This window comes from Megascapheus bottae, chromosome 29 (assembly GCF_031878675.1).
Source record: "Megascapheus bottae isolate mThoBot1 chromosome 29, mThoBot2.hap1, whole genome shotgun sequence".
Taxonomy (NCBI): domain Eukaryota; kingdom Metazoa; phylum Chordata; class Mammalia; order Rodentia; family Geomyidae; genus Megascapheus; species Megascapheus bottae.
This window is the reverse complement of record NC_143537.1, coordinates 12790109-12817134: the sequence shown is the minus strand read 5'-3', so window position 1 is coordinate 12817134 and position 27026 is coordinate 12790109. Positions and strand designations below refer to the sequence as shown.

Genomic DNA, 27026 nt, shown 5'->3' with positions numbered 1-27026 from the left:
ACAGGAACTTTGGGTAAGATTGGCTGGGAGAAACTGACAAAACACCTCCATTCCAACTTACAAATGTGGTTTAAAAAAAAACTTTAAGCCTCTTTCTGTATTTGCATTCAGTTAATGGAAAATGACTTGCACTTCAGAACAGGTTTAAGAGTATTTGGCCATAGAAAAGACAAAGGGGCTGACAAGCAGAAACAATGATAGTTTCATTCAAGCTGCAATCTCTGAGCCTGTGAGAACTTTACGTGCCTGCAAAATTCATCATTCATCTATCTGGGAAGGTGACCACAGATCCTTCCGTGTTACCTTTAGCTCAAAGAAGAAATGAGACTCGAACACAGTACGTGGATTGTTTTGCCCAATGAGTTGATCAGGGACAAACCAGGCTTACAGATTTTGCCAGATAACAGAATCCAGAACGCAAACTTAAATACAACCAGGAAAAATGATCACATTAGTGCTTGCAGAACATCTGGACATAGCTGGAAAGTGAGCACATTTTCAAAATTCCCTTTACAGAGTGGGAAAAAGACAACTGAGAGAAAAATGGTGGACAAATACACTCATAATTTTACTCAATGTACATTTGAAAATAAAACTAGGAACTGGGAGGGTCTGTGGAGTTCAGACACACCGTACATATAAACTGACAGGTGGAATGGAAACCTCTCTGAACCCTAAAGACAATAAAAACAATACTTTAAAATCCCCATATATATTCACCAAGGTCTTGATGACATGTTGACCAAAAAGCTTCTAATGCCTCATGTTTAGGCCTTTTATGAAAACTGACATGTTAAAATATAATAAAAGATTTCAAGCCCTTGATATCTGTGAAATACACTATGAGTAGGCCTAATTATATTTTAAGTTTTGGAAGATGAAGGAGCAAAGTTCACAAAAGTATCCGAATCATTTAAAAACAACAAAATATTAGATTAAAAAAAAACAGATACCAAAAGTTGCTTTTAAGTGTGGTTGTTTTATGCTAAGGAATATATGAAAATAAATTGGAGCTTTTGAGTAGAGACTTGGGTCTGCAGGTGACCCCTGGTGACGGAGAGCTAATGTGTTTTCTCCCTTTATTTTACTATTGCAACCAATAAAGGCTGTTGGTGTCCACGTAGGGAAAAAAAGAAGTCTTAGAAATCAAAAAATCATGTTATAATGAACATTATTTCTGAGACTCTGTGGTTATCAAACAACAAAACTCCACGACCAAAAGATCCTCAGTGAGCTTTCTATGGGTTGGCTGTTAAAGAATCTGGCATGCATGAAAACACCACCTGAAGAAACTGAAAATACTGGGACTGTTTCTCTCAACTTCACTTCTTCTTCTGGAATCCAGTTGAGCAGTTAGCTACTACTTACTTGAAGCTTGTCATTCTGGGTTAGGGAAATTATTTCAAGCCAGTTTTTCCTTGGTGTCAAAATATATGCTGAGAATTAAAAGAGCTCATGACACTTCCTAGCCAAGAATTCCCAGGACAATAGAGTTTCCATATGTTCCATTCTCTTAAAATCATAGATTTTATTCTAGAGAGAAGTCATTCGTGCAGCACTAAATAAACCAAGTATCTCATACATTCTAGAACACAAAATTAACCATTTTTATCCATAGGCTACAGGAGAGAGATCATTCATGTTTTGCAGCCAATCACAGACCAACACCGTACAAAATGCTTACTAGAGCCATTAGTCTTAAAATTTCTACAATTATCTTGTTTCAAATAGTTTACTAATTAGAATAATGGGAGTAGTGTCAAAACCTGACTAGCCAAGAAACATACTCCCTCTTTAAACCTCTTCCCCCAGCCTGAATTTTTACATACTAACATAACCATTCTCATTCACTGCTACTGGAAGGTCTTTGGAGACCAGGCAGTCCAGAAATACTCTGTTCTTCCACATTCTGACAAAGGCCTCTGGACCGGGGACTCACACCCCAAGTGACTCGCTCTTCTTCTCAATCAGAGAGATCTGTAGCACAGGTAAGAGCAGTTGAAAGGCATCTTGGATGTAGGAGGCACTGTTCGATGCCTGGCAGGATTGAAAAAGAAAGTATCTCAGTCACATAAAAGAGAAAACTTAAGGGGCGGGGTGATATGGCTTAGTGGTAAGAGTGCTTGCCTAGCATGCTTGAAGCCCTGGGTTCGAGACCTCAGTAACACATCATACAAAAAAAGAATGGATTCATATGTGCTCTGTGTGTGTGTGTGTGTGTGTGTGTGTGTGTGTGTGTGTGTGTGTGTGTGTGTGTGTGTGTGTGTGTGTGTGTGTGTTTCTATCCTGGTAAGTTCTATTCCTGAGCTTTTTATTGCTCAAGGTTACCATTCTACCACTTGAGCCACAGCTCCACTTCTAAGGTTTCTGTTATTTAAATGGTGAGATAAGTGTCTCACAAACCTTCCTACCCAGGCTGGCTTTGAACTATGATTCTCAGAACTCAGTCTTCTGAATAGCTAGGTTTACAGGCATGGCCCAAAGGTGCCCAGCTAACTGTGCAATGCCACTGCATTTGTAGCTTACCAAATTAAGGACCAGAGACCTGACAAGCTTGGTAACTTGTATTAGGAAGACAAAGATTTGACTTAAGCTAAAGAGAGCAATAAGAAAGTTAGCTTTTTTTTTTTCCTCCTTTAGGCTTGTCCATCAGAAATAGTTGTTATTCTTTGGCATCCTGCTTGCATTCGATATTCGGTTTATTTATTCCATGACTGAATGGACAGATTCTGTCACAGAGATGGAGTTTAGTGTTGTTTCGAGGCTTTCTGAAGGCTGTGAATTCTGCATCAATAGGACTTCCAGCCTTATATGGCAGACAGCTGTTGTTCCCAGGAGTAAGTACAGCCAGCACAAGAGCACAACTGGCAATCAAAGACAAGGAACATTGCTTTCAAAGATGACACAGTGCAGGGGCCAGGAGTTTGGCCTAGTGGTAGAGTGCTTGCCTAGCATGCACGAAGACCCAGGTTTGATTCCTCAGTACCACACACATAGAAAAAGCCAGAAGTCGGTACCACATACATAGAAAAAGCCAGAAGTGGTGCTGTGGCTCAAATGGTAGAGCTCTAGCCTTGAGAAAGTCCAAGGACAGTGCTCGGGCCCTGAGTTCAAGGACCAGGACTGGCAAAAAAAAAAAAAAAAGTAGTGTTACAGAATCATCATGCTCAGTTTTCCAGAGTTCATCAACATCTGACAAAAGAATTATTTATTACATAATAAAGGAACGTACAATTTCAAGGACAAGAGTATTTCAAGTCTTTCTAGAAACAACCAAATCAAAACTTTAGTGAGACATTTCATTATACATGTTCCAGCCAAAAACAAAAACAGAAAAAGAAAAAAAAATCTTCAGACAGGATCGGCTCCCAGGTTTGCAAAGTTCTTTCAGCTCCATCACTCTGCTAGGGCCTACATCACAAACGCCTAAGAGTTCCCTCAACTACTCAAAGAAAACAGTGTATGTACTTAAAGAATTAAGAGCAGCTCTTTAATGGTAATTTGTAAATAAATTTTAAATCATTGAAATCTGAAGTTACCATTCTGCATTTTAAGTTTAGCCCATGATCAACATATTTCTTCTAGAATAAGTATTTTCTAAGCAAAGTCTAAACTGTCTGCATTTATAAGGCAGACTTCTTTCTGGAGGTTTTGTCAGACTAGAAAGGGCCTCTAGCCAGCGCTTTATCACTTGAGTCACACTCACCATCCTTTTGCATTTAAAGTTTTCCAGAGAGGGTGTCATGGTAACTTTGTTTCACATCACAATCCTCCTCACTTCAATGCCTAGGATTTCAGGTAGGAATCACCCTACTCAGCTTGTTTTTGACAAAGGATCTTACTAACTCCCAACCTGGCTGCTAACCACAGTCCCCAACTCCCCATCCCCCCACCCCCGGCCCCGACCGCCCCAGCTCTACACCCCAAGAAGCAAGGTGTCCAGACATTTTAAGACGGAATTCTGAACCCATGCAATCCAGAAACCATTATAACGGGGAAAGGATGAAATTAATTATGGGGAATATGTAGTACCTTTTTGAGTTAAAAACTTAAAAAACGACTACTAACCTCCAGAAATACTGCAGTGATTAATGGGTTAAGGACATCAGCCTTTTCTTTAACCTACAATAAAGGAGAGAGCTTTATATCAGCAGTTTTATATATCTCTCTATTTAATATATATGTATAAATACATATATATACATACATATATATTTGAAATGTACACACAAAAATATAAGCATAAGTAACTGAACTGGAAAGAATGAAACACTGCTGCAAAGTGAAATTTGAAGCGATTTAAAAATTTTAATTTCCTTTCAAATGGACAGTATACTGCTTTATAGCAGGAAGCAATGTCTTCATTTTAGAAGAGAGGATGGGAAAGACACATCTGGATCACAAACTTCAATACGATTTTAAAACAAAACATGGAGACACAGAACAATGCCCCTAAAAAAATGAAATCAACAGGTTTTAAGACAGGTTGTTCAGAAAAGTCTCATTTCATGAAGATAAACTATACACATTTAATTCTTACATGTATTAGCACTTTAGAGTTGATTCATAGGCTTCAAATATCTTTATGAAATATATAAATGATTTGGCCTCATCAAATTACTTTCATGAAACCCAGGAGCTCTTTTTTTTTTTTTTTTCCAGCCAGTGCTGAGACTTTAACTCAGGGCCAGGGCACTGTCCTTGAGCTTTCTCAAGGCTAGTGCTCTATCACTTGAGCAACAGCACCACTTTCAGCTTTTTCTGTGTATATGGTACTAAGGAATCAAACCCGGGGCTTCAAGCATAATAGGTATAAACTCTACCACTAAGCCTCCCTCATGCCTTTTAAAGAAAATACTAAGAAAAAAAAGAGAAGTTATATCCCAGGATTACCCCTAATAAAAATATTCTAGACTCAAATTTTTATGAGTTATGGTCTTAATTAGAACAAATTTAAGGCCCCACAGTAACTTCTCTGTCATAATGACATTAACATTACTTTATTTTTAAAATGTTAACTCAGGATTATCAATTTTTCAAGCCATGTACCATAATTCAAAAAACTTCAATAAAAATATTTGCAGTCCAAATTAAAAAAAAAAACTTTAGGTTTAATTATATTTAAGTTTAAGTACAGCTCTCTCATTGACTGGCAGCTAAGGTCATATGAATATTACCACAGTTTAAAAAGAGATGCTTCTGTGTGTGTGTGTGTGTGTGTGTACCAGTCCAGGGCGCTGTCCCTGAGCTTTCCTCAAAGCTCGTCTCTACCACTTGAGCCACAGTTCCCTGCGGTTTTTTTTGTTGTTGTTTTGGGAGCTTTATTTTTTTTTGGGGGGGGGTAGCTTAGTGGAGATAAATTTCATAGACATTCCTGCCCAGGATGGCATCAAACCACAGTCCTCAGATCTCAGCCTCCTGAGAGTTCAGGAGTTCATAAAAAGAGAACATAAGTTAGATATAGCTATCAGCTAATTCTACAATTTATATAGACATTTATGGGGACACAGTGGTCAAAATATAAAACAGCTAGAAGACTCCTATTTTTTGATGCAAAGCCACAGTAAATAAGGCAACATGGTAACACAGACATCAGTAAGGTACCATTTGGAGTATATGTATCTGTGGTTACTGAGTTCTAACAAAGGGCCAAGAAAAATTCAATAGGGGAAAATGGCTGAAACACACACAGGAATGAAGTCACTCTACCCTTCACATCACACAAAAAAATCACTCCAAATGAATCACAGACATCAGAACTAAAACAAAACTCTTAAAAGAAATACAAACTTTGGTGGTCGTGGAATACACAGTGCTTTCTTGGATACAATACCAAAAGCACAAGTGAATAAGCACAAGATTTTTGTGAAAAACACGCTAACAAGAAAGTGAATCTGGGTGCCAGTGGCTCATGCCTATAATCCTAGCTACTCAGGAAGCTGAGATCTGAGGAATCTGGTTCAAAGCTAACCTGGACAGGGAAGTCCATTATGTGCAAGTACTTAAAGAAAGACAGAAGTTGAGCTGTGCCTCAAGTGGCAGAGTACTAGCCTTGAGCAAAGGAAGCTCAGGGACAGTGCCCTGGCTCTGAGTTCAAAACTAGGTCTGGCACAGACACACAAAATTAAATTATTTTTTTGCCAGTCCTGGGCTTGAGCTCAGCCTGAGCACTGTCCTTGGACTTTCTCAAGGCTAGAACTCTTACCACTCAGCCTCAGCACTACTTCCAGCTTTTTCTTATGTAGGTGGTACCGAGGAATCAAACTTGCAAACTCGGGTCTTTGTGCATATTAGGCAAGCACTCTACCACTAAGGCCAAACTCCTGGCCCCTTAAAATATTTTTTTAAAAGGCATTGAAACAAGAAGCCAATGCGTGGGGGGGGGGAGGGAGAGTACATAAAAAACTTGTATCCGGAAAAAAATTTTATAAAAAAAAATCCACAAGTCAATAATAAAAAGGCAAACAATACCAAGACATGTGAAAGGGTATCAATGTATGTGAATTAATGCACCTTCTATCTGGCAAATATCATGTAACCCTTTTACTAATTACAATAAAAAAAAATCAAAAAAAAAAAAAGGCAAACAATTCGATTAAATAATGGACAAAGGAGTTGATTAGATATTTCTTCAAAGCTCAATGATAAACAAGTACAAGAAAAAAAAAGATGCTCATTATCATTAGCCACTCAAGAAATAGAAATTAAAAATACAATTAAACACCACTTTATAGCCCCCAAAATGTCTAAAATACAGACAATAGTAAATACTGACAAAGATGTGGAGAAATTATCACCCTCATCCATCTGCTTGTAAAAATGTAAAATTGTACAGTCACTTTCTAAAGCATTTTTGTTGTTTTGCCAGTCCTGGGCCTTGAACTCAGGGCCTAAGTGCTGTCCTTGGACTTTCTCAAGGCTAGAGCTCTACCATTTAAGCCACAGCACCATTTCTAACTTTTTCTCGTAGGTAGTACTGAGGAATCAAACCTGGGTCTTTTTGCATGCTAGGCAATCACTCTACCACTAGGCCAAACTCCCAGCCCTGCTAAAGCAATGTGACAGTTAATCAATGACTTACTATCAACACTGTGGTGTTACTAACAGATCCTGTCAGGCTATCTACTACCCCAGAGAAATGCAAACACATGGCCACACATAAACGCATGTCCACATTCACTACAGTGGTATCCATTAGTGAAAAGACAGAAACAATCCAAATATCTGTCAAGCAAAGAACAAAACAGGAAGTGGTGCATGGTGCTGTGGCCCAAAAGTGCTAGCTTTGAGCTCAAGAGCTCAGGGACAGCACCCAGGTCCAGAGTTCAAGCGCTATGACAAAGAAAGAGAGAGAGAGAGAGAGAGAGAGAGAGAGAGAGAGAGAGAGAGAGAGAGAGAGAGAGAGAGAGAGAGAGAGAGAGAGAGAGAGAGAGAGAGAGAGAGAGAGAGAGAGAGAGGTGATATGATATATATATGTATATATATATATATATGTATATCCATAAGAGTATATTCATGGGAGAGGGAAAGGGGACAAAAACATGAAGGGGTATCAAGGTTCAAGAAGTAACTGTTAATCCTCTTTTTGGGGGGGAAGGAGGAGTGTCATGGGGCTTGAACTTGGCCTGGGCACTGTCCCTGATCTCTTTAGCTCAAAGCTACCACCCTACCCTTGAGCCACAACATCACTTCCCATTTCCTAGAGGTTAACTGGAGATAAGAGTCTCAGTTCCTTTTGTGCCCAGGCTGACTTTGAATCTTGATCCTCAAATCTCTGCCTCCTGAGTAGCTAGGATAACAGGCATGAGCCACCACACCCGGCTAACCATTACCCCTCTATTTATCCAAAGCACAAGTTAATGAAACCAAACACAAATACTACATAGTGTATATTATCATTTATAAGCAATGTACAAAACTAATGTAAAGGGAGAAAGTAAATCTGTACTGCTTAGAACTGAGGGACTCTGCTAAAGGAAATGAGTAGAAGAATTTGAGATGAAGGGAGCCAGGAGTTTGGCCTAGTGGTAGAGTGCTTGCCTAGCATGCACGAAGACCCGGGTTCGATCCCTTGGTACCCCACATACATAGCAAAAAGCTGGAAGTAGTGCTGAGGCTCAAGTGGTAGAGTGCTAGCCCTGAGAAAGTCTAAGGACAGTGCTCAAGCCCTGAGCCCAAGCCCAGGACTGGCAAAAAAAAAAGAATTTGAGATGAAAAAAGGTCTGAAAATTTGAGTATAGTAATGATTACGCATTTATGTAAATATACAAAAACCACTCGATTGTGTACTTGAAACAGAATAATGCCACGGTATATAAAATATATCCAAGATAGGAAAATATGAGCCTGTAGGAGGCATGAATTCTTACCCCAGCAGTTGTTAGGCAGGTAGTAAACTCTTTAGACAGGAAAGACAGCTCCTTACACAGCACAATTGTCATCCTAGTGAAGAAGAAAGAAAGGTGATTTCTCTTTTTTCTTTTTTAAAATAAACCATATTTAACAACTATCATAAACAAACAAATAACTGTTGAAAGAAGGCAGCTTTTAAAGGTATAAAAACACTTGAATTCAACCATATGTATCGATAGCTCTGAGTTCAAGGCCCAGGACTAGCCATTAAAAAAAAAAAAAAAAAAAAACCAAAACAAACAAACAAAGAAAAACACCAGAAGCAAAGGTGTGACTCAAGTAGCACAGCATCAGCCTGGAGGAACAAATAAATCAAGTGAGAGTGTAAAGCCCTGAGTTCAAGCCTGAGTACCAACCAGCACACAATACAAAACAGATAAAACTTCACTCTCATAAGGGGAAAAAAATGGGAGGAGGTGAGGGGAGGGAAAAGGGGACGAAAACAGGAGGAGTAACAATGTGATAGAAGTAATGTACCCGCTACCTGACGAATGTAACTATAACCCCTCTATATATTGCCCTAACAATTAAAAAATAAGTTAAAATATCTACTTACTGCTTCACTCAGAAAATATTTAAGGAGTCCAGAGTGTGGCCTATTGGTAGAGTGCTTGCCTAGCATGCATGAAGCCCTGGGTTCGATTCCTCAGTACCACATACACAGAAAAAGCGGGAAATGGTACTGTGTCTCAAAGTGGTAGAGTGCTGCCTTGAGAAAACCCAAGGACAGTACCTAGCCCTGAGTTCAAGCCCAGGACTGACGAAAAGAAAAAGAAAATATTTAAGGAAAGTCTTCTTTGTTCCAAGTACTGGGATATAATGGTTAACAAGCAAAGACACAGTTTTTATGGGTTCTTATTTAGTGGCCAATCAAAAGGGCCACAACATATAGTTACTGCACATGTATGTACAGCTGAGAATGTACCCGTGTAAGTACACTTATACGCACACACACAACACAAAGTGGTGAAGTGGTGATATTAACTAAGAACATAAAGTGAAGTAAAAGTTTAGATGAAAGGTGCCTTTTTTTTTTGGTCAGTCCTGGAGTTTGAACTCTGGGCCTAAGTGCTCGAGCACTGTCCTCCTGAGCTTTTTTTTTTTTTGCTCAGGCCTAGGCCTCTATCACCTGAGTCACAACTCTACTTCTGGTTTTCTGGTGATTAACTGGAGATAAAGAGTTTCACAGACTTCCCTGCCAAGCTGACTTCAAGTCCAGATCCTCAAAGACCTCAGCCTCGTGAGTAGGCTAGGATTAAAGGAGTGAGTTTCCATGCTGGACTGGAAGATGCTATTTTTCTGATAGCTGATGAAGGAAGATGTGTCTGAGAAATTAGCATCTGAGTAGAGATCTGAATTCAGTGAGGGAGGGAGGCACGCCTGACAAAGCATTTAAGTGGCAGGCTGTTCTGGAGTTGTGTGTCTTATTCTCAAGGGCATGCAAGTCAAAACCAGGAACTCTATGAGGGATTTGATAGAGCAGTGATGATGCTGTAGCTGAAGGGGCTTAGAAAACAGCAGCGGCCTCTCCCAGTCTTACAAACAAAAACCACCTCAGTCTATTTAGACGCTGCTGGGCCCTTGTGTTTTTCTTCTTGGAAATACTTGGGTTCTTTCTCTGTAGACTAGATTTGCTCAAAATCGGCAACATAGTCAGAAAAATGGGTGTGACACTTAAACCAGTGTCAAAGCTCTGGGCTGAACAACTGGCCAGACTACAAATCAATTTACATTTCTTTTTTTTTTTTGCCAGTCCTAGGCTTGAGCTCAGGGCCTGGGCACTGTCCTTGGACTTTCTCAAGGTTAGAGCTCTACCACTTGAGCCTCAGCACCACTTCAGGCTTTTTTTTCTATGTATGTGGTACCGAGGAATTGAACCCAGGTCTTCGTGCATGCTACGCAAGCACTCTACCACTAGGCCAAACTCACGGCCCCTACATTTCCTCTTTTTAAAAAATGATGGACTAATCACTTTCTCCTTGTGGTGTTACATAAACTGGGAATAATACACTTAAATCCCCAAAAGTGGTGCCTGGCATATAATGAGGGCTCAGTAACAAACAGCTATTATTAAGAGTTAAAGTACTTAGAGCTATTCTCTGCTTTTACTTACACCAGGTTCCATTTCTTTTAAGACTGAGAAGAAACAGATTTTACAGCATGAGTCAGTTAAAGAAAAGGATGGGTTTAAAATGTAGACTTATCGTTGCTCAATAAAAGAAAAAAAAAAAAAACACCCAATGAACAAACCTCTAATGCATCTATAGCACCATTTTGTTAAAAGTGAAATAGCTAAAACCTAGGGAAATCAGCCAAGAACACCTAGCAATTTACATCCTTAAAAGAGGTACCATTCCACTTACTGAGAGAGAGTCTGACTCCGGGCAAGGGCTGTCACTTCCTGTTTCTGGCCGTGCAGAACCAAGGCAGCAGTTTTGTGGAACAGTTCTATAGAATAGGCAGTCAACTCTGCTAGGCTACGGATTGCAAATGCGTGGATATCCTGGATAGGAGAAAAAAAGGCATAAGGAAGTATTCATTTTTGTTTGTGCTGTTTTGAGAACTTGAGTGAGAATGAGCCACTTGGATTTTCTCAGTCATTTAGAAGTAGCAGAGTCTAATAACTGTGTCCTATGAACACTCTCTTCTTTGATAGTAACAAGGTAATTTGCCTACATCTACCAAAAACAAGAACAGTTGATATAATCAGGTGACTAAATTTTGGCCAAAAGATTTAGATAAACTAGCCGGGCACAGTGGCTCACGCATGGTAGCCATGCGTGAGGATCACAGTTCAAAGCCTGCCTGGGCACTAAAGTCTGTGAGACTCTTATCTCCAATTAACCACCAGAAAACCGCTGTGGCATAAGGCATAGGACAGTAGCCTTGAGTTGAAGATCTCAGGGACAACGCCCAGGCCCAGAGTTCAAGTCACACTACTGACCAAAAAGAAAAGACATTTAGATAAGCTGTGTTGCTGGGTATCAGTGGCTCCTGTTTGTAATCTTAGTGACTCAAGTGACACGAAGATGTCAGTTCAAAGCCAGCCTGCGTAAGAAAGTCCTTGTCTCCAATTAACTATCAAAAAGCCAAAAGTAGAGCTATGGCTCAAGAAGCAGAACACTAGCCCTTAGCAAAAGAAGCTTAAGGATAGTGTCCAGACCCCGAGTTCAAGCTCCTGGACACACAGGCACACACACACACTCTGTCTGGTAGCGGTTTCTAGGAACCTTCCTCATGATGTATGCACTCCCATATGACTCCTACAGTCCAGAACTAAAATGTGCCATCTTGGATCATAATCTCTGGAACTGGTTGAATTTATAGATAACACTGCAATGAACTAGAAGGACCCTGAGTCCTTAACTTTAATACCTCCTTCTTAAGCGGGGAAAGAGGAGTAGAGACGGGAGAAGAGGAGGAGGAGGAGCAGTTAGGTGGAGGGGAACAGAGGAGGGAGGGAAAGGGGAGGGGAGGGAGAGGAGAGGGGCAAGAGGAGTTAAGAGGAAGAACAAAAATGTTACCTCTATTGTATTTTTGTGGATTTCCGTAGTATTTTCTGTTTCCAATTGTATTTCTCCTTTCTCTTTCTCAGTTGTTGGCCTGGCCAGGGATGTCTTGATCCATTCATAGGTTGTACTTCTTGCCTAAACAAGGCAAGATGGACACTTTGAAAGATTCATCCAAGTTAGTTTCTGATACTGTGAGTTCATCCCTTGAGTTCATATCTACTTTATGACTAGTTTCCCTGCTTCTAGGCTATTAAATTTATTTTTGTCTACCATACTGCTACGAGCCCAGAGCTGAGCATGGATAGCTTCTCATCAACTAGATGAAGCTCCTTCATTGGAATCGTCTAAGTCTCCAGGACATTTCCCCTCACTAGCACTTTGGCATCCAGGCTTCTTTCTACTTCCCAGTCTCCTGGTACTGACCTTTAGCCCTCCACCTACAAGTTGTCTCTTCTGGCTAACTCTCCAAGGCCTTCCAGAAAACCAGGCACTCAAACTACAAACTTCCACACTCCTGACATTTTTTAAACAATACTAGATTGAAGGTAATGAAGAGATCCACTTGAAATGCAGAAGATGAGTTCCTGGGAGTGGTCTGAGAAGGTTTCCTAGAGAATGCAAGCACTGGGGGATTAGGATAGAAGACCACGTGTCACATTCCTTACGCTAGGATTTAGGAGCGAAGGGAACATGGTCACTCACATGGCTATGGGCTCCCTCTGGCCGGGAAGCACTGTGGGCCTGCTGCTTACTGCTTTACAGAATGTCTCTTGAGACTGGGAAAGGCAAGCATAAAAGGAAAAAGCAGCCCATGAGGCAGTGACCAGTGTGCCAGGAGCAGCAACAGGATATATCTTGTATTAAATATTACTTTGGATACAGAACCTCCCTGCCCACTCTGACCTTGGATATATGCACACGGCTCACTCACAATCACCAAGCAAGAGCAAGGCTTTGCCCATCCCTATCTCAGTTTGTATCCACTAAACTGCTACAAATAAACTAACAAGACTCATTTAGAAGTAAATAACCTACCCTGGCAAGTTTCTCTGGTTTGCAGGAGATGTGCAGCTGGGAAAACAGCTCTGTTAGCTCTTCAGAAAAATCTTCATCCCCTGAAAAAAAAATAAAGTCACACTTGAAAAACATTCCAGAGAAACTGCTGAGGATCACCAGAGAGGTGAGCAGGAAGAGAGGGAAGGCAGCGGAAGTATTCGTAACAATTTATCTGAACATAGAATATGAGTGCTTACAGAATCTTTTCCAGTGCAGGGATGTCCTAAATGGGCTGTTAAGAGAAGAGGCATTATCTCACCTTAGTGATAAAGATAATGAAGACAGAAAGAGGTCAAGGATTTCCTCCAGATCTCTTAACAAAGATTAGGAGTTAAACCTTGGCCCTTCTGCTCTCCAGGCTCTTCGCATCACATTATAGAAGAATACAGTAGATATTGTGTACAAGAACATGGAATTCAAGGCTGGGAATGTGGCTTAGTGGTAGAGGGCTTGCCTAGCATGAAGTCCTGTGGCTTAATAATCAACTGCTAGCCTTGAGCAAAAGAAGCTCAAGGACAGACCCCAAGTCCTGAGTTCAAGCCCCAGGATGGACAAAAAAGAAAAAGAAAATGGAATTCAAGTTGGAACATTAAGACAGCCACGAAAATGCAAGTTAGCCAAGAAAACAGGAAGAGTTTCAGGCAGAGGAAACTGTTAGGTCCGACTGGAAGCAATGACTTCTTCCCTTGGCTCTCTCCCCCTGCACCCTGGAAATCCCTGCCCAGCACCTGTAACCCTGGCAACTGGCATGCCTGGGGGCAGTGGGAGGTCCCCACTGAGGTACTTCCCGATCCTCTGAGATCACATCCACTTCCGCTGTGTCTATACCCCTCCCCCTATATGATCTCTCACTTCCCACCCTAAGCTCTCTTGCTTGCCCGACTCCATCTTGGGCAGCAGGAGTCTGCTCTTTCCTCACACAATAAACCCTCTTCTCCTGAACTGCGTGGAGTTTCCTTTCAGCAGACCTCACAGAAACGTGTGCCAAAATTAGGGATGAGAGCATGGCAAGAAGTTTAGAATAATTACATCATTTAATGTAAGCTAAGGACAAAAACTACGAAGTAGGATCCAGCTAATTACAAGGCCTTTATACCTTAGTAAGATTTCAAACTTTCTACCAAGGGGATGAGGAACAAGTGAATGTTTTTTGAACAGGGACAGGTAAGATGAAATGTAAATCAAAGAAAGATCACCATTTAAGAACAAAAAAGAAGTGACACTGAGGCAATAATCCATGATCCAGGTAAGATTCCTAAATATAGGAAGGATGTTAAGGAAAATGTTAAAATTAGCCTGATGATAGGAGCATGGAACACAGAACACCTCATCGGAGAAACATGCAAGCAAATGGATGAGTCAAGAGCAAAATATATAACCTAGACAGACTAATGATCAGGAAATGTTCCTTCTCTTTTTGTACATCTAAATCCTATCTGTTCACCCCTTTGAGAAAAGCCTAAGGTTTTAGCCTTTAGAATCTATATATTTCTTAATCACCAGTCTGTAGCTTGAAAGGGCAAATTATTACTGCTTTATACCTGCCATTTTCTCAAAAAAAAAATGCCGCCCCCCGGTGGGGGGGGGGGTGAATGTATCATGGCTCATTTGTCCTCTCTTGGCACTTAAGACAGAGAATTAAAATGACTTAGTGACCCCAAGCATAAGATAGATTGTGAAAAGGCTGATCTCATTAATACAATCTTACCTAAATTACTCATTTAAACAACACTTAATTATATCCTACTGTGAAAAAAAATCTAAAACCTGACTTTTAGGCAGTCATTTCATTTTCCCAACTAAATTGTATTGGGGCATAAGGAATTAATCTGAAATCATAGTGGGATACCTATATCCTAACAGATTGACAAAAATGATCCAATAACACAGAGTTTTTTTTTTTCATTTATATTTATCTTATTCCATTCTAGAAAGGTATTTAGTGTTTACTTAGAATGAAAATTTACAAACGTTCAAATATACAATATATTATGTCTAAGTGTTCAATAAACTTTTTCTTGGTAAGAGTTGTAACAGAAAGGAGGCTGGGCACTGGTGTGACACATGCCTGTAATCCTAGCTCTCTGGGAGACTGAGAATGGAAGGACTGCAATTTGAGGACAGCACTGGCAGCACAACTTGTGAGATCCCCTTCGCAGCCCATGGCTTGGTTCAAGAGTACATGCTCATCTTCCTACACTGTGAGAGGCCAAAATTAGGAGGATCGCAGTTTCAGTACAGCCTGGGCAGAAAACTTTAGGAGACTCCACTTCAACAGAGAAGCTGGACACATTGGCAAGTGCCTGTGATCATAACAATGACAGGAAGACTGAAAAAGGTCATTGAAGGCCAGGCAGACACCCAGGCAGGAAGCCAGACTCGACCTGAAGAATTGCCACTGGAAAGCAGGACCTAAGGCATGATGGCTCAGTGGTGGAGTGCCTGACTAGCAAGCTCTAATAAGCGGAACTCAAACCCATTGGGAAGACATATTCTTAGGCAAAGATATTTAAAATTAAAGGGGCACAGTGCCAGGAGTTTGGCCTAGTGGTAGAGTGCTTGCCTAGCATACACGAAGACCCGGGTTCGATTCCTCAGTACCACATACATAGAAAAACAGCTGGAAATGGTGCTGAGGCTCAAGTGGTAGAGCTCTAGCCTTGAGAAAGTCCAAGGATAGGGCTCAGGCCCTGAGCTCAAGCCTAGGACTGGCCAAAAAAAAAAAAAAATTAAAGGGGCATGATAGAAAAAAAGCTGACCAATTTTACTACAACACCAGGTTCCTGCTTTTATCCTCTGTCAGCTACTTCCATTTTTTTTCATACTTCACCGAGATAGAATTAAATGCCAATATCACTGCTGCATTCTCAACACAAATCACTGAGGAGGGATGGCTCATGGGAGGGAGCTGGGCAGGAATCTACGTTTTCTGAGTCATCTCTGGGAAATACATTGGAAAAAGATCCATCAGTTTAGAAAATCCCTCAGAGTCCTCTGAATGGTATTTAAAGATCAGGATTACTGAACAAATGCTGTTAACTGCACTACATACAAGGATGTTTATAAATAACACAACTCTCACACCCGGGCGTGGTTAGAAACAATGCAACTATTTAAACAAATCACAATGACTTTATGCACTTCCTAAGTTAAGACCTCTAAAAAGTAGATTTTTGTAAATCTACTTACTTATAGTCTTGGGATAATGAAAATTACCATCTCTTGGTTACTGCTATTGTGCCACACACTGAATACAATATTTCATTTAGTACTTATTTTAACAACCTGCAAGGAATTAGGTTGGGTCTTTTTATAGATGAGCAAACAGCTAATGTTAAAGAACTTCTCAATGTCACATGGTTTTAGCAAATGACACATCTTCATTCTAAAACCATGGATAACTCCAAAGCCTATCATGGTAAACTGCCATCTCAACATTTCAGAACAACATTAATAGCTTACCTTCAAAAACCTTTTTTTCTTTCTTTTTTGCCAGTCCTGGGAGCTGCCCCTGAGCTTCTTTACCGCAAAGCTAACACTCTAATACTTGAGCTACTGCTCCACTTTGGGATTTTGGTAGTTAACTGAGGATAAGAGTCTCACAGACTTTCCTGGCAGGCTGGATTCAAACCCAGATCCTCAGATCCCAACCTCCTGAGTAGCTGAAAAAATGGAAAAGATGGACAGATCAGAGCCATCGTTAAAGGCACTGACATTTGGAAAAAAATTTAATCTGGCAGTTCTCAAACATACTAGTCTTGGGACCTCTTAAAATTCCTTGAACCCTCACAGAGCTAATTTAACATGTAAGCCACCAGGGGCTGGTGGCTCACACCAGTAATCCTAGCTACTCACTCAGGAGGCTGAGATCTGAGGATTGATGTTCAAAGCCAGCAGCAACAAGAAGAGACTCTTACCTCCAATAAATTACTCAGGGGAAAAAAAAGAAAACAGAAGCAGAATTGTGACTCAACTGGTAGACTACAGCTGAATTGAAGCCCCAAGACTGGCACAAAAATAAATAAATAAAATATTCAGATATGTTAAAAATTAGAATTGAGGGATTGGAGGTGTTGCTCAGCCAATAAGCAAAGTGTCTGGTACTAACTTCAAGTCCTAGTCTCCCCACCCAAACAAAAAAAAGCTTAGAACTGCTCATGGTACTTTTGTAAACTTAACAACAACAAAACCCACTAGTTGTTAATATTCATTTAGGGAAAAATAACTATATTTTCCAAAAAGGTAAAATTTCAGCAGAACAATGCCATTGTTTCACATGTTTGTTAAATTTCTTTATCCTTTAGCCTAATGAAAGACAACTGTATTCTCTTATGGCCTTTTACACTCAGTCTGGTAGGGTATACTATTTTAAGTATACAAAGTTATTTAGATAGAAAGAGAAGTATTTCAGTAGCCTTCTCAGATTATCAGCAAAGTTAAAGCTTGCATATTCCTTAATACTACACTAAAACTCAACTAGTGGTCATCTCTTAAAGTTTAGTTTGATGACAAATGTAGCAATAAGCTATACCATAAGATTTTGTACTTGGGGCTGGGAATGTGGCCTAGTGGTAGAGAGCTTGACTAGCATGCATGAAGTCCTGGGTTTGATGCCTTAGTTACACATAACCAGAAAACGTAGGAAGTGTTGCTGTGGCTCAAATGGTGGAGTGCTAGCCTTGAGCAAAAGAAGCTCAGGGACAGTACCCAGACCCTGAGTTCAAGCCCCAGGGCCTGCAAACAAACAAAATGAACAACAATAAAAAGATTTGGTATCTGGAAATATTAAATTGAAGTCCATTAGTCTTTTTTTTTTTTTTTGCCAGTCCTGGGCTTGAGCTCAGGACCTGAGCACTGTCCTTGGGCTTTCCCCAAGGCTAGTGTTCTACCCTGAGCCACAGCACCACTTCTGGCTTTTTTCTATGTATGTGGTACCAAGGAATCGAACCCGGGTCTTCAGGCATGCTAGGCAAGCACTCTACCACTAGGCCAAACTCCCAGCCCCGACTTATTTTTTTTTTTTGCTCATGCATAATTTCCTAACACACATCTGATTATGGGAAAGTATTCATTCTGAGTTATACAAATCTTCCAAATAAATGCTGACAATCTGTCCAGGAATAAATGCAAAATGAATATAGTTGTTATTATCACTACAGATTTCATCAAAAGAGTCTATAAACAGCACTGGAAACCTACAAAGCTCAACAGAACAATAAATATGTTCTAAAAAATTGTAACTTAGTTGGAATGTTTATCGTGAGTCATAAATAGTTGCTTTTCATGAAATGAAGGCTCATTTCATTCACTTTCAAAAAAATGTTCAACCAAACAATCCTAGTTTCCATACCCACTTATATTTCAAAGTGAAAATCGCATTCCATAACAAACCAAGTAGTTCAATTAAATATTACAAATGGGCCAGGCACTGGTGGTTCATGCCTACAACCCTAGTGACTCAGGAAGCTGAGATCTAAGACTGTAGTTCAAAGCCAGCCTAGGAAGAAAAGTGTATGAGACTCTTATCTTCAATAAGCTACTCAGAAAAGGCTGTAAGTAGTTCAGTGGCTCAAGTGGTAGAGCACTAGTCTTGAGCAAAAGAAGCTCAGGAACAGTGCCCAGGCCCTGAATTTGAACCCTAGGACCAGCCAAAAAGAAAAAAAAGACAAAACTGAATTCATTGGAGTCTACTTTTTTGGGGGGAAGGGGGGAGAGAAAGCAGTTCTGGGGCTTGAACTCAGGGCCTGAGCACTGTCCTTGACCTTTCTCAAAGCTAGTGCCCTACCACTTGAGCCACAGCACCACTTCCAGCTTTTTTGTCTATGTGGCATCAAACGCAGGGCTTAGTGTATACTAGGTAAGCACTCCACCACTAGGCCATGCTCCTGGCCCTGGATTCTACTTTCTTAAACCAGCCAATCAGCAAAGAATATGTTAGAAATATGTCTAACTAAAATGTTAAAATAAAACAACCCTTAAGATTCATATGTCTAAAAATTACATTTTATATAAACTTCAGGTCCGGGAGTTTGGCCTAGTGGTAGAGTGCTTGCCTAACATGAATGAAGACCCGGGTTCCATTCCTCAGTACCATATACATAGAAAAAAAGCTGGAGGTGGTGCTGTGGCTCAAGTGGTAGAGCTCTAGCTCTGAGAAAGCCCAAGGACAGTGCTCAGGGCGGAGGGAGGAGGGAAAAGATCTCATTCCGCTCACGTTGTAGATAACCAGCACCTTGCATGCCTCAATTCAAGTTGGGATCAAGAGTCTCAGAAGTCAAGAGGCACAGATAAAGTACCCAGAGCAGCTCTTTAACTGTAAACAAAGGCAGGAATATGTGCACAGTATCAGCCTGGGAGGAGAAAGAGAAGACATAGGCAAGAAGCTGATCTGTCTGTCTCAACACCTAGACAGGGGGAAAGTTGCCAAAAGGATTCTACATGAAAATTCTCACTGAAATAAAGGAGGGAGGAGCAAGCTGCCCGTAGATCATGCCTGTCATACTAGCTACTCAGGAGGCTGAAATCCGAGGATCACAATTGGAAACCAGCCCACCAAGAAAAGTCTACGAGACACTTGCCTCTTTGATCCCCCACAAAAAGCTAAAAGTGGAGGAATGGCTCAAGTCATAGAGCGCTAGACTTAAGCAAAGAAGCTCAGGGACAGCACCCAGACCCCCGAGATAAAGCCCTGGGATCAGCACGCGCACACACACACACACTAAATTAGAGCAAGTAAGTTATTTCAAAGGCAAAGCACTACATATACAATACACTGTACTGTCACACTCGGTTACTGAATTTCCATACTACCTTTTTTCTCTTCTTCCTCTTCCTCCGAAAATTCTGCTAGGGAAAATGCTTCTTTGAGCTGTTCTAATTCGAGTAGTATAGCCTCTAATTCTTCTCCACTCAGAGAACTGAGGATAGATTTCACCTGAATGAAGATCATAAAATATTTTGGAAATATTAATGAAAAAAACTCACAGGGAGAAAAGACTGAAGTCAGAACTATGAGCTCACTGACAACACAGCTCCGTGTGTGTGTGTGTGTGTTGTATGTGTGCATCCTAGGGCTTGAACTCAGAGAATGGATACTGTCCTTGAGCTTTCGTGCTCAAGTCTAACACTCTATCACTTGAGCCACAGCTCCATTTTCAGCTTTTTGGTAGTTAATTGGACATAAATGCCTCACAGACCTTCTTGCCTAAACTGTCTTCACACCACAATCATCAGATTTCAGTCCCCTAAATAACTAGGATTGCAGCATCCAGCTCTCCAGGGCTTGGGTGCTAACCCTGATCCTTTTGTGCTCAAGGCTAGTGCTCTATCACTTGAGCTACAGTTCCACTTCCAGTTTTCTGAGTGATTTATCAGAGATTACCTGCCGGGCTGGCTCTGAACCAATCTCAGATCTCAGCCTCCTGATATCTCAACTAGGATTATAGCTGGATGTATGTATTAATACTCTTATAACAAGGGGGTAGATAGTACAGGAAGGTAAATAAACTTTGTATTTCCAAAAGTAATACAGACCAGAGATAACTGGAAATTATCAGTGCTTAATAATGGTTTAGCTATTAGAGGAAATGAACAGGAAATTATATACAAATTAGCAGCTGTTAACAGGCTTCTCAGCAGCTAAATAAAACCCATGACACTGAAGAAAAAAATAAATAATAAAAGACTAAGGTGAAAGAAAAAGACATGTGTGATATTAAGAGCTCTTTGTTATTCTGTTCTTTCTGTACAATTTTAGAGAAATAACATTTGACTTACTAAATATTTTTCTCTAGCAGTTAAACATTAGGGGATTTTTTTGGTTCTGATATAATATGTCCAGAGTCACAAGCTGACATATTTCATCTCCAAAATATACAAAGAGGGGTGGGGGGGAACTAGCAACATTTCCTGTTTGAAGACTCTTTCCAGCTGGAAGACTGAGATTAGAATTACCTTGATTTCACTTTCTCGAGAAAGCATCTCCAGAGCTTCTAGATGTGAAAGGCCTTGAAATTCATCAAAGAGTAGCCCATAATGAGCTTTCTTGTCTGTTTCCATGGTTACCTCATTGGCGGTCCTTACTTCTTCTTTCTCCTTTGCCTCACGTAAAATCTAAAATTAAAGAGATGGGAGCGTAACAGGGCAGCAAGTAATGAGAGTTCCAGGGTAAGTTTTAGGAGTGGAGAGAAGCAAAGCTGAACACACTTCAGTACAGAGTACTGCCCTCCATTCTTGGCCTGGCAAATTCAATTTGCTAAGGATCAAGAGCTGCATGGAAAAAAAAAAGCTAAACATAAGTGGACCTAGACAGTGTCCCCCAATGAGGCACACGCATTTCCAAAAGTGATTTAAATAGTAACCTAATAAACAATCCTGATCATCAGCATTTTGCACTGCACTGACAGGAAGCTGCTAAAGAAAGAAAAGAAATGGCCATTTTTTCTAAGTATTAAAGCTCTCACTGCACATCCGACCCACTAAAAAAAACAGGGGGTGGGAGGGAAGGGTGGCGCAGGAGCATAGCTTAGTGTTAGAGTGCTTGCCTAGCGGGCACAAAGACCTGGGTTCATTTCTCAGTACCACATACATAGAAAAAGCCAGAAGTGGTACTGTGGCCCAAGTGGTAGAGGCCTGGCCTTGAGAAAGCCCAAAGACAGTGCTTAGGCCCTGAGCTCAAGCTGGGAACTGGCAAAAAAAAAAAAGAAAAAAGAAAAGAAAAGAAAAAAGAGCCTTAATTGTACAAAGCATTGAAAGAGAAACAAAGCCTCAAGTTAACAAAGGCAGAATTACAAATCAAATAACAGAAACTGGAACCAAATGAGAAAAGGGAACAAGTACCTGAGAAAGTGTAGAATTCCGGTTCATCAGACCCTTGGTCCTTTTAAATCCAGGATCCCCTTCTGCAATGACATCCATTGTCTTCTTCCCAATGAATTCTAAGGCATCTAAACCTCCACTAATAACGCTCTTTCCCTAGAAAACAACATACATCATTATTACAGTATAGGGGAAATAACATTTGTATGTTAAGTAGGGCTTTTTTTGTCAGTCCAGAGACTTGAACTCAGAGCCTAGGTACTACCTTTAAGCTTCTATTTTTTTTTAATTTATGCCATTTCATTTATTTATTTATTTATTGCTAGTCTGGGGCTTGAACTCAGGGCCTAGGCACTCTCCTTGAGCTTTCTCAAGGCTAGCACTCTACCACCTGAGCCACAGCACCACTTCTGGCTTTTCCTGTATATGTGGAACCAAGGAATCAAACCCATGGCTTCATGCATGCAAGGCAAGCACTCTACCACTAGGCCACATACCCAGCCCGTCCCTGAGCTTTTTGTTCTCAAGGATACGAAGATACAAGACTACCACTGTACCACTGTGCCACAGCTTCATTTTCTATTTTTGTGAGAGGTTTTTTTCTGTTTGTTTGTTTTCTGGTTAATCAGAAAGAAGAGTCTTACAGACTTTCCTGCCTGGTTTGGCTTTGCACCATAATCTTCAGATCGCGACCTCCTGAAACAAAGTTTACAAAGCATGAACCACTAGGGCCCAGTCGTATGTATGTTTCCATTCTTTAAGAGATGCTGAAAATACCAAGCACCAAGAACATGGAACAGCAGAAGGAATACACATGGCTTGCAGAAACACTAATAGGTAGAACCACTTTGGAAAACATCTGATCAGTATCTACTATAGCTACATGTGTGCAGTGGTTCATCAGAAGACATATATAGAGCTGGGAATGTAGCTTAGTGGTAGAGTGCTTGATTAGCATGCATGAAGCCCTGGGTTCAATTCCTCAGTACCACATAAACAGAAAAAGCCAGAAGTGGTGCTATGGCTCAAGTGGCAGAGTGCCAGCCTTGAGTAAAAGAAGCTCAGGGACAGTAAGTGACCAAGCCCTGAGTTCAAGCCCCAGGACTGGCAAATATAAATAAATAAAAAGACATATACAAAAGTATTCACAGCAACAGTATTTGTAATAGCTATAATGTGGAAACTATTTCAAACTTCACCAACTGTGGAATAAATAAGATGTGACACAGTAACAAAATGGAATACAGCATACAAAATGCAATGCGGTTCAATTATACAAAAATGTTGTGTGACATGGTATTGAGGGAGTGGGGAGGGAGAACAGGGAGAATGAAGTCTGATAATGCTAGCAGCCACAGAGGTAAAATGGTCTGTGACATTATCTTGTGTGGAGCTTGGAGAGATACACATGGGACACAGGAGCAATTACATTGACACATAGCTGCTGTACCAGTGAAAATGAAGCTTTGCAAGCTATCACCTATACAACATTCACTCAGTTGATGGACATGCATCTTCAGTCAGAATGTATAGACACATGCACGCAGTCCTAAGTGCATACAACTTAGATCTAAAAATCTCTGATTAGGGAAAACAGCAAGAATAGGAAAGAAGTAACACCACAGAGGAATAAAATAGTTCAACCTGAACAATATGTTGGTCCCAGCTAATACATCAGAATGCTGTTTTTTGTACCTTCCTTGCATTCTTTGGATATGGTTATGATGTGTCTGCCTTGGAACTAAAGATAACTGGTGCTGAGTAGAGGAGCCTTATTTTTTATTATAGTAGCTTGCTATTTTTATAACATGGTAATTGGATCGAACACAATGAAAGTACAGTAGTAACTGATCTCCCCTTCCTAGATGAGTGAGAAAATGATTAAATATTAATGTCAGCATCCTTGAACATATCCAAATGTGCATTGTCTGGCAACTTTGACATCTCCTGTGTGGAGCTCTCACCATTCAAATGTAATAGATTTGGTAAAATATTATTAGGTTGAGTCCTGCTTGCCTTTATTCAGTCATCTTTGTATGAATCCAGTAGTTGTGGGTATGGTTTTTGTTTTGTTGTTTGGGTTTGTTTTTTTTCTTCTTCTTGCTCCTATGCCTTCATTTTCAAATGGTGTATAGCTGATAGAGTGAGTTATTAGAACTGTGCCACTAATAGAAGGAAATCCTAGCTAAGAAAGTGCATTTCTTTACAGAGCTGTGTCATATCTTCTGCTGGAAAAATAGAATCAAGTCTCAATAATGCCTTTTTAATTGTATTCTCTAGTATTATAGACGTAGGGCAGTACTGTATCATCTCTCTGTCAACATAAAATACCTTGTACCTGCTTTATGATACGTAGTCGTGACTGTGCTTTATCAGAGCTGTTTTTAATGATGTTACTCAAGAATGTTTTCTTTCCAGATGACTGAGAAGCTAATAAAAAAAATGGTGCCAGGTACCACAATAGTAACAGAACTTCGTATTTTTGTTTTTTATCTTTTTCTTTTTATTAATGGAATGTGCTGGATGTCTAATTTTGTTCAGATGACTGCAGAACCTGGAAAAGCTGTCGCTGCTATCGATGCATAACATACTGCTATTATTGATCTTTTTATATAAATATAAATATATATATACATATATATAATTTGAATTTTTGGAAACTTTAGCTGTGCTGTCAACTTTGGAAAAAAGTATCCCAGTTTACCGTATTGAGTTGGCATTGTACAGATATTAATAGCCATATTGGTCTAGAAACTTTAAACTTAATTTTTTTTTCATTTGTACAGGGGTAAACACACTGTATTAAATATGTAAGGTCTTATCTACGTGGGTTTGATTACAGAAACTAATAAAGTATTCTCTAAATAAAAAAAATGTTTTGTGAAAGAAGCAACATACAAAATGTACCATATGTATACAGAGTATAGAAACAGACAAAATTAATCGAAGATACTAGTCAGGACTGTAGTTATCTTGATATAAGAAGGGGAAGAATGGGCCGGGAGTTTGGCCTAGTGGTTAAAGTGCTTGCCTAGCATGCACGAAGACCCGGGTTCGATTCCTTGGTACCACATACATAGACAAAAGCCGGAAATGGTGCTGAGGCTCAAGTGGTAGAGCTCTAGCCTTGAGAAAGTCCAAGGACAGGGCTCAGGCCCTGAGCTCAAGCCCAGGACTGGCAAAAAAAAAAAAAAAAAAAAAAAAGAAGGGGAAGAATTTGGGGGAAGGGAGAACACTGAACATATCATAGTATCTCTTAAGAGTCTGCACAGTTCATATGATGAAAATTCATTGTTTTAATTTTCTGGATGAAAATTAAGAGAGACAGTCAATACTTCAAAAAGCTAAAGTACAACTATATATTGTGTTGCTTGCTTATAATCTCAGTACTCCAGAGACTAAGGCATGAGTGTTCTGACTGAGACCAGCCTGGGCTGGTCTACATTCATATCAAGTTCAAGGATGCTTGGGCTACCCAGTGAAAAGAATGGAAAGAGAAGCCAAGGAGGCAGTGGGGCCCTGTGATTGCAGGTGCTGACAAGGAAGAGGTAGCATAGCAAAAGCCGAGGATCCCATCCAAAAACAAACTAGCCACTTCTGCTTTCTAGTTGCCATGATACGATTGGTTCTTCTTTGCCATGCCCTTCCTGCCATTCTAAACTGACATCTCTGAAAACGTAAGCCAAAATAAATCATTTCTCCCTTTGTATAGATTAGACAGACAGATACCTAGATTAATAGATACATAGATGGGCAGGTAGGCAGAAGAAAGAGTTAAGGATGTGGCTCAAGTGATAGAACATACTTCACACTACCAAAATAAATAAATAAAGGTAAAAATAGGCAGTGGTGGCTCATGCCTCTAATCCTAGCTACTCTGGAGACTGAGATCTGAAGATCACAGTTCAAAGCCAGTCAATGAAGAAAAGTCCATGAGATTCTTATCTCCAATACACTTATCTCCAAAAAAAACAAGAAACAGAGCTGTGGCTCAAGTGGTAGATGGTAGCCTTAAGCAAGGAAGCTCAGGAACAGTGCCCAGGGCCTGACAAGCACCAAAACTTGCACACACATGCACACACAAAAGGTTAAACTAACAACTTAAAACACACACACAAGCTACCTACCTTTATGTAGGAAAGATATTTATAGCATAGATATTTATCTATGTTCTTGTTTCTAGTCATGTGTAGTTTTATAAAGTATCTCTAATTTTAAAAGATCACTTTTCCCTTCTGCTTAAGGATTCAATTATGAGAAAAACATGTTCATAAGCAGACATTTTCTTCCTTCCTTTTTTTTTTTTTTTTTTTTGCCAATCCTGGGGCTTGAACTCAGGGCCTGAGTATTGTCCTTGGGTTTTCTCAAAGCTAGCGTTGTACTACTTGAGCTTCCAGCTTTTTCTATATATGTGGTACTGGGGAATAGAACCCGGGGCTTCATGCATGCTGGGCAAGCACTCTACCACTAGGCCATGCTCCCAGCCCAAATGAGCTTTCTTGCGGCTAATGCTCTACCACTTGAGCCAGAGCACCACTTCTAGCTTTTTCTGTGTATGCAGTACCAAGACATTGAACCCAGGGCTTCGTGTATGCTAGGCAAGCAGTCTACCACAGGCCATACTCCTGGCCCAAAGCAGACATTTTCTAGGGCCAATTTCAGAATTTTTGGTCTGTAAAATACTATGTGCCTGGTCTTTTTTTTTTTTTTTTTTTTTTTTTTTGGCGAGTTGGACTTGAATTCAGGGCCTAGGCAATGTCCTTGGACACTTGCAAGGCTCTGCCATTTGAGCCACAGAGCCACTTCCAGCTTTCTCTGTGCATGTGGTACTGAAGACTCGAACCCTAAGCTTTGTGCCAGTAAGGCGAGCACTCTACCAGTAGACTACGGCCCTTAGGGAGTTTCCATAAAGCTTTTACTTTATCCCTCAGAAAGGGCTGATCCTCAAGTGACTGACATCCTTGAAGAGGAATCAGTCCTACAACTCTTGCAGGGAAAAGAAAGGAAAGACATGGAAACCCACTACAGAAATGGAAAGGAGAACAGCTTGTGTGTCGTACTCACAGTGCTCTGGACAGCAGTAGAGATGGTGGAGAGTACACCAAATGGCCCAGCCACTAGTGAGGAACTTTCATTCTCTTTGGCACTGGTTTCTCCTACAAAAGGGAGAAGTTGTAGAAACACAAAAGGAAGGTTCATTAACCGTCTTGCTTTATTATCATGTAGTTT

General features: G+C 40.3%; 1 protein-coding gene across 1 annotated transcript in view; it reads right to left on the bottom strand.

Moving 5' to 3' along the window:
• Positions 1-544: 544 nt before the first annotated feature.
• The window catches only part of Fam114a2 (family with sequence similarity 114 member A2), a 38204-nt gene continuing 11722 nt past the window's right edge, over positions 545-27026 (bottom strand). The window contains exons 5-14 of the mRNA XM_090321047.1: positions 26862-26953; positions 21819-21953; positions 20934-21092; positions 19791-19914; positions 12960-13039; positions 11937-12059; positions 10776-10915; positions 8370-8442; positions 4069-4122; positions 545-2037 (exon numbers count right to left, since the gene is read on the bottom strand). Of these exons, the coding sequence (XP_090177173.1) occupies positions 1936-2037; positions 4069-4122; positions 8370-8442; positions 10776-10915; positions 11937-12059; positions 12960-13039; positions 19791-19914; positions 20934-21092; positions 21819-21953; positions 26862-26953 (1082 nt within the window). The 3' untranslated portion in view covers positions 545-1935. The remainder of the gene's footprint in view (positions 2038-4068; positions 4123-8369; positions 8443-10775; positions 10916-11936; positions 12060-12959; positions 13040-19790; positions 19915-20933; positions 21093-21818; positions 21954-26861; positions 26954-27026) is intronic.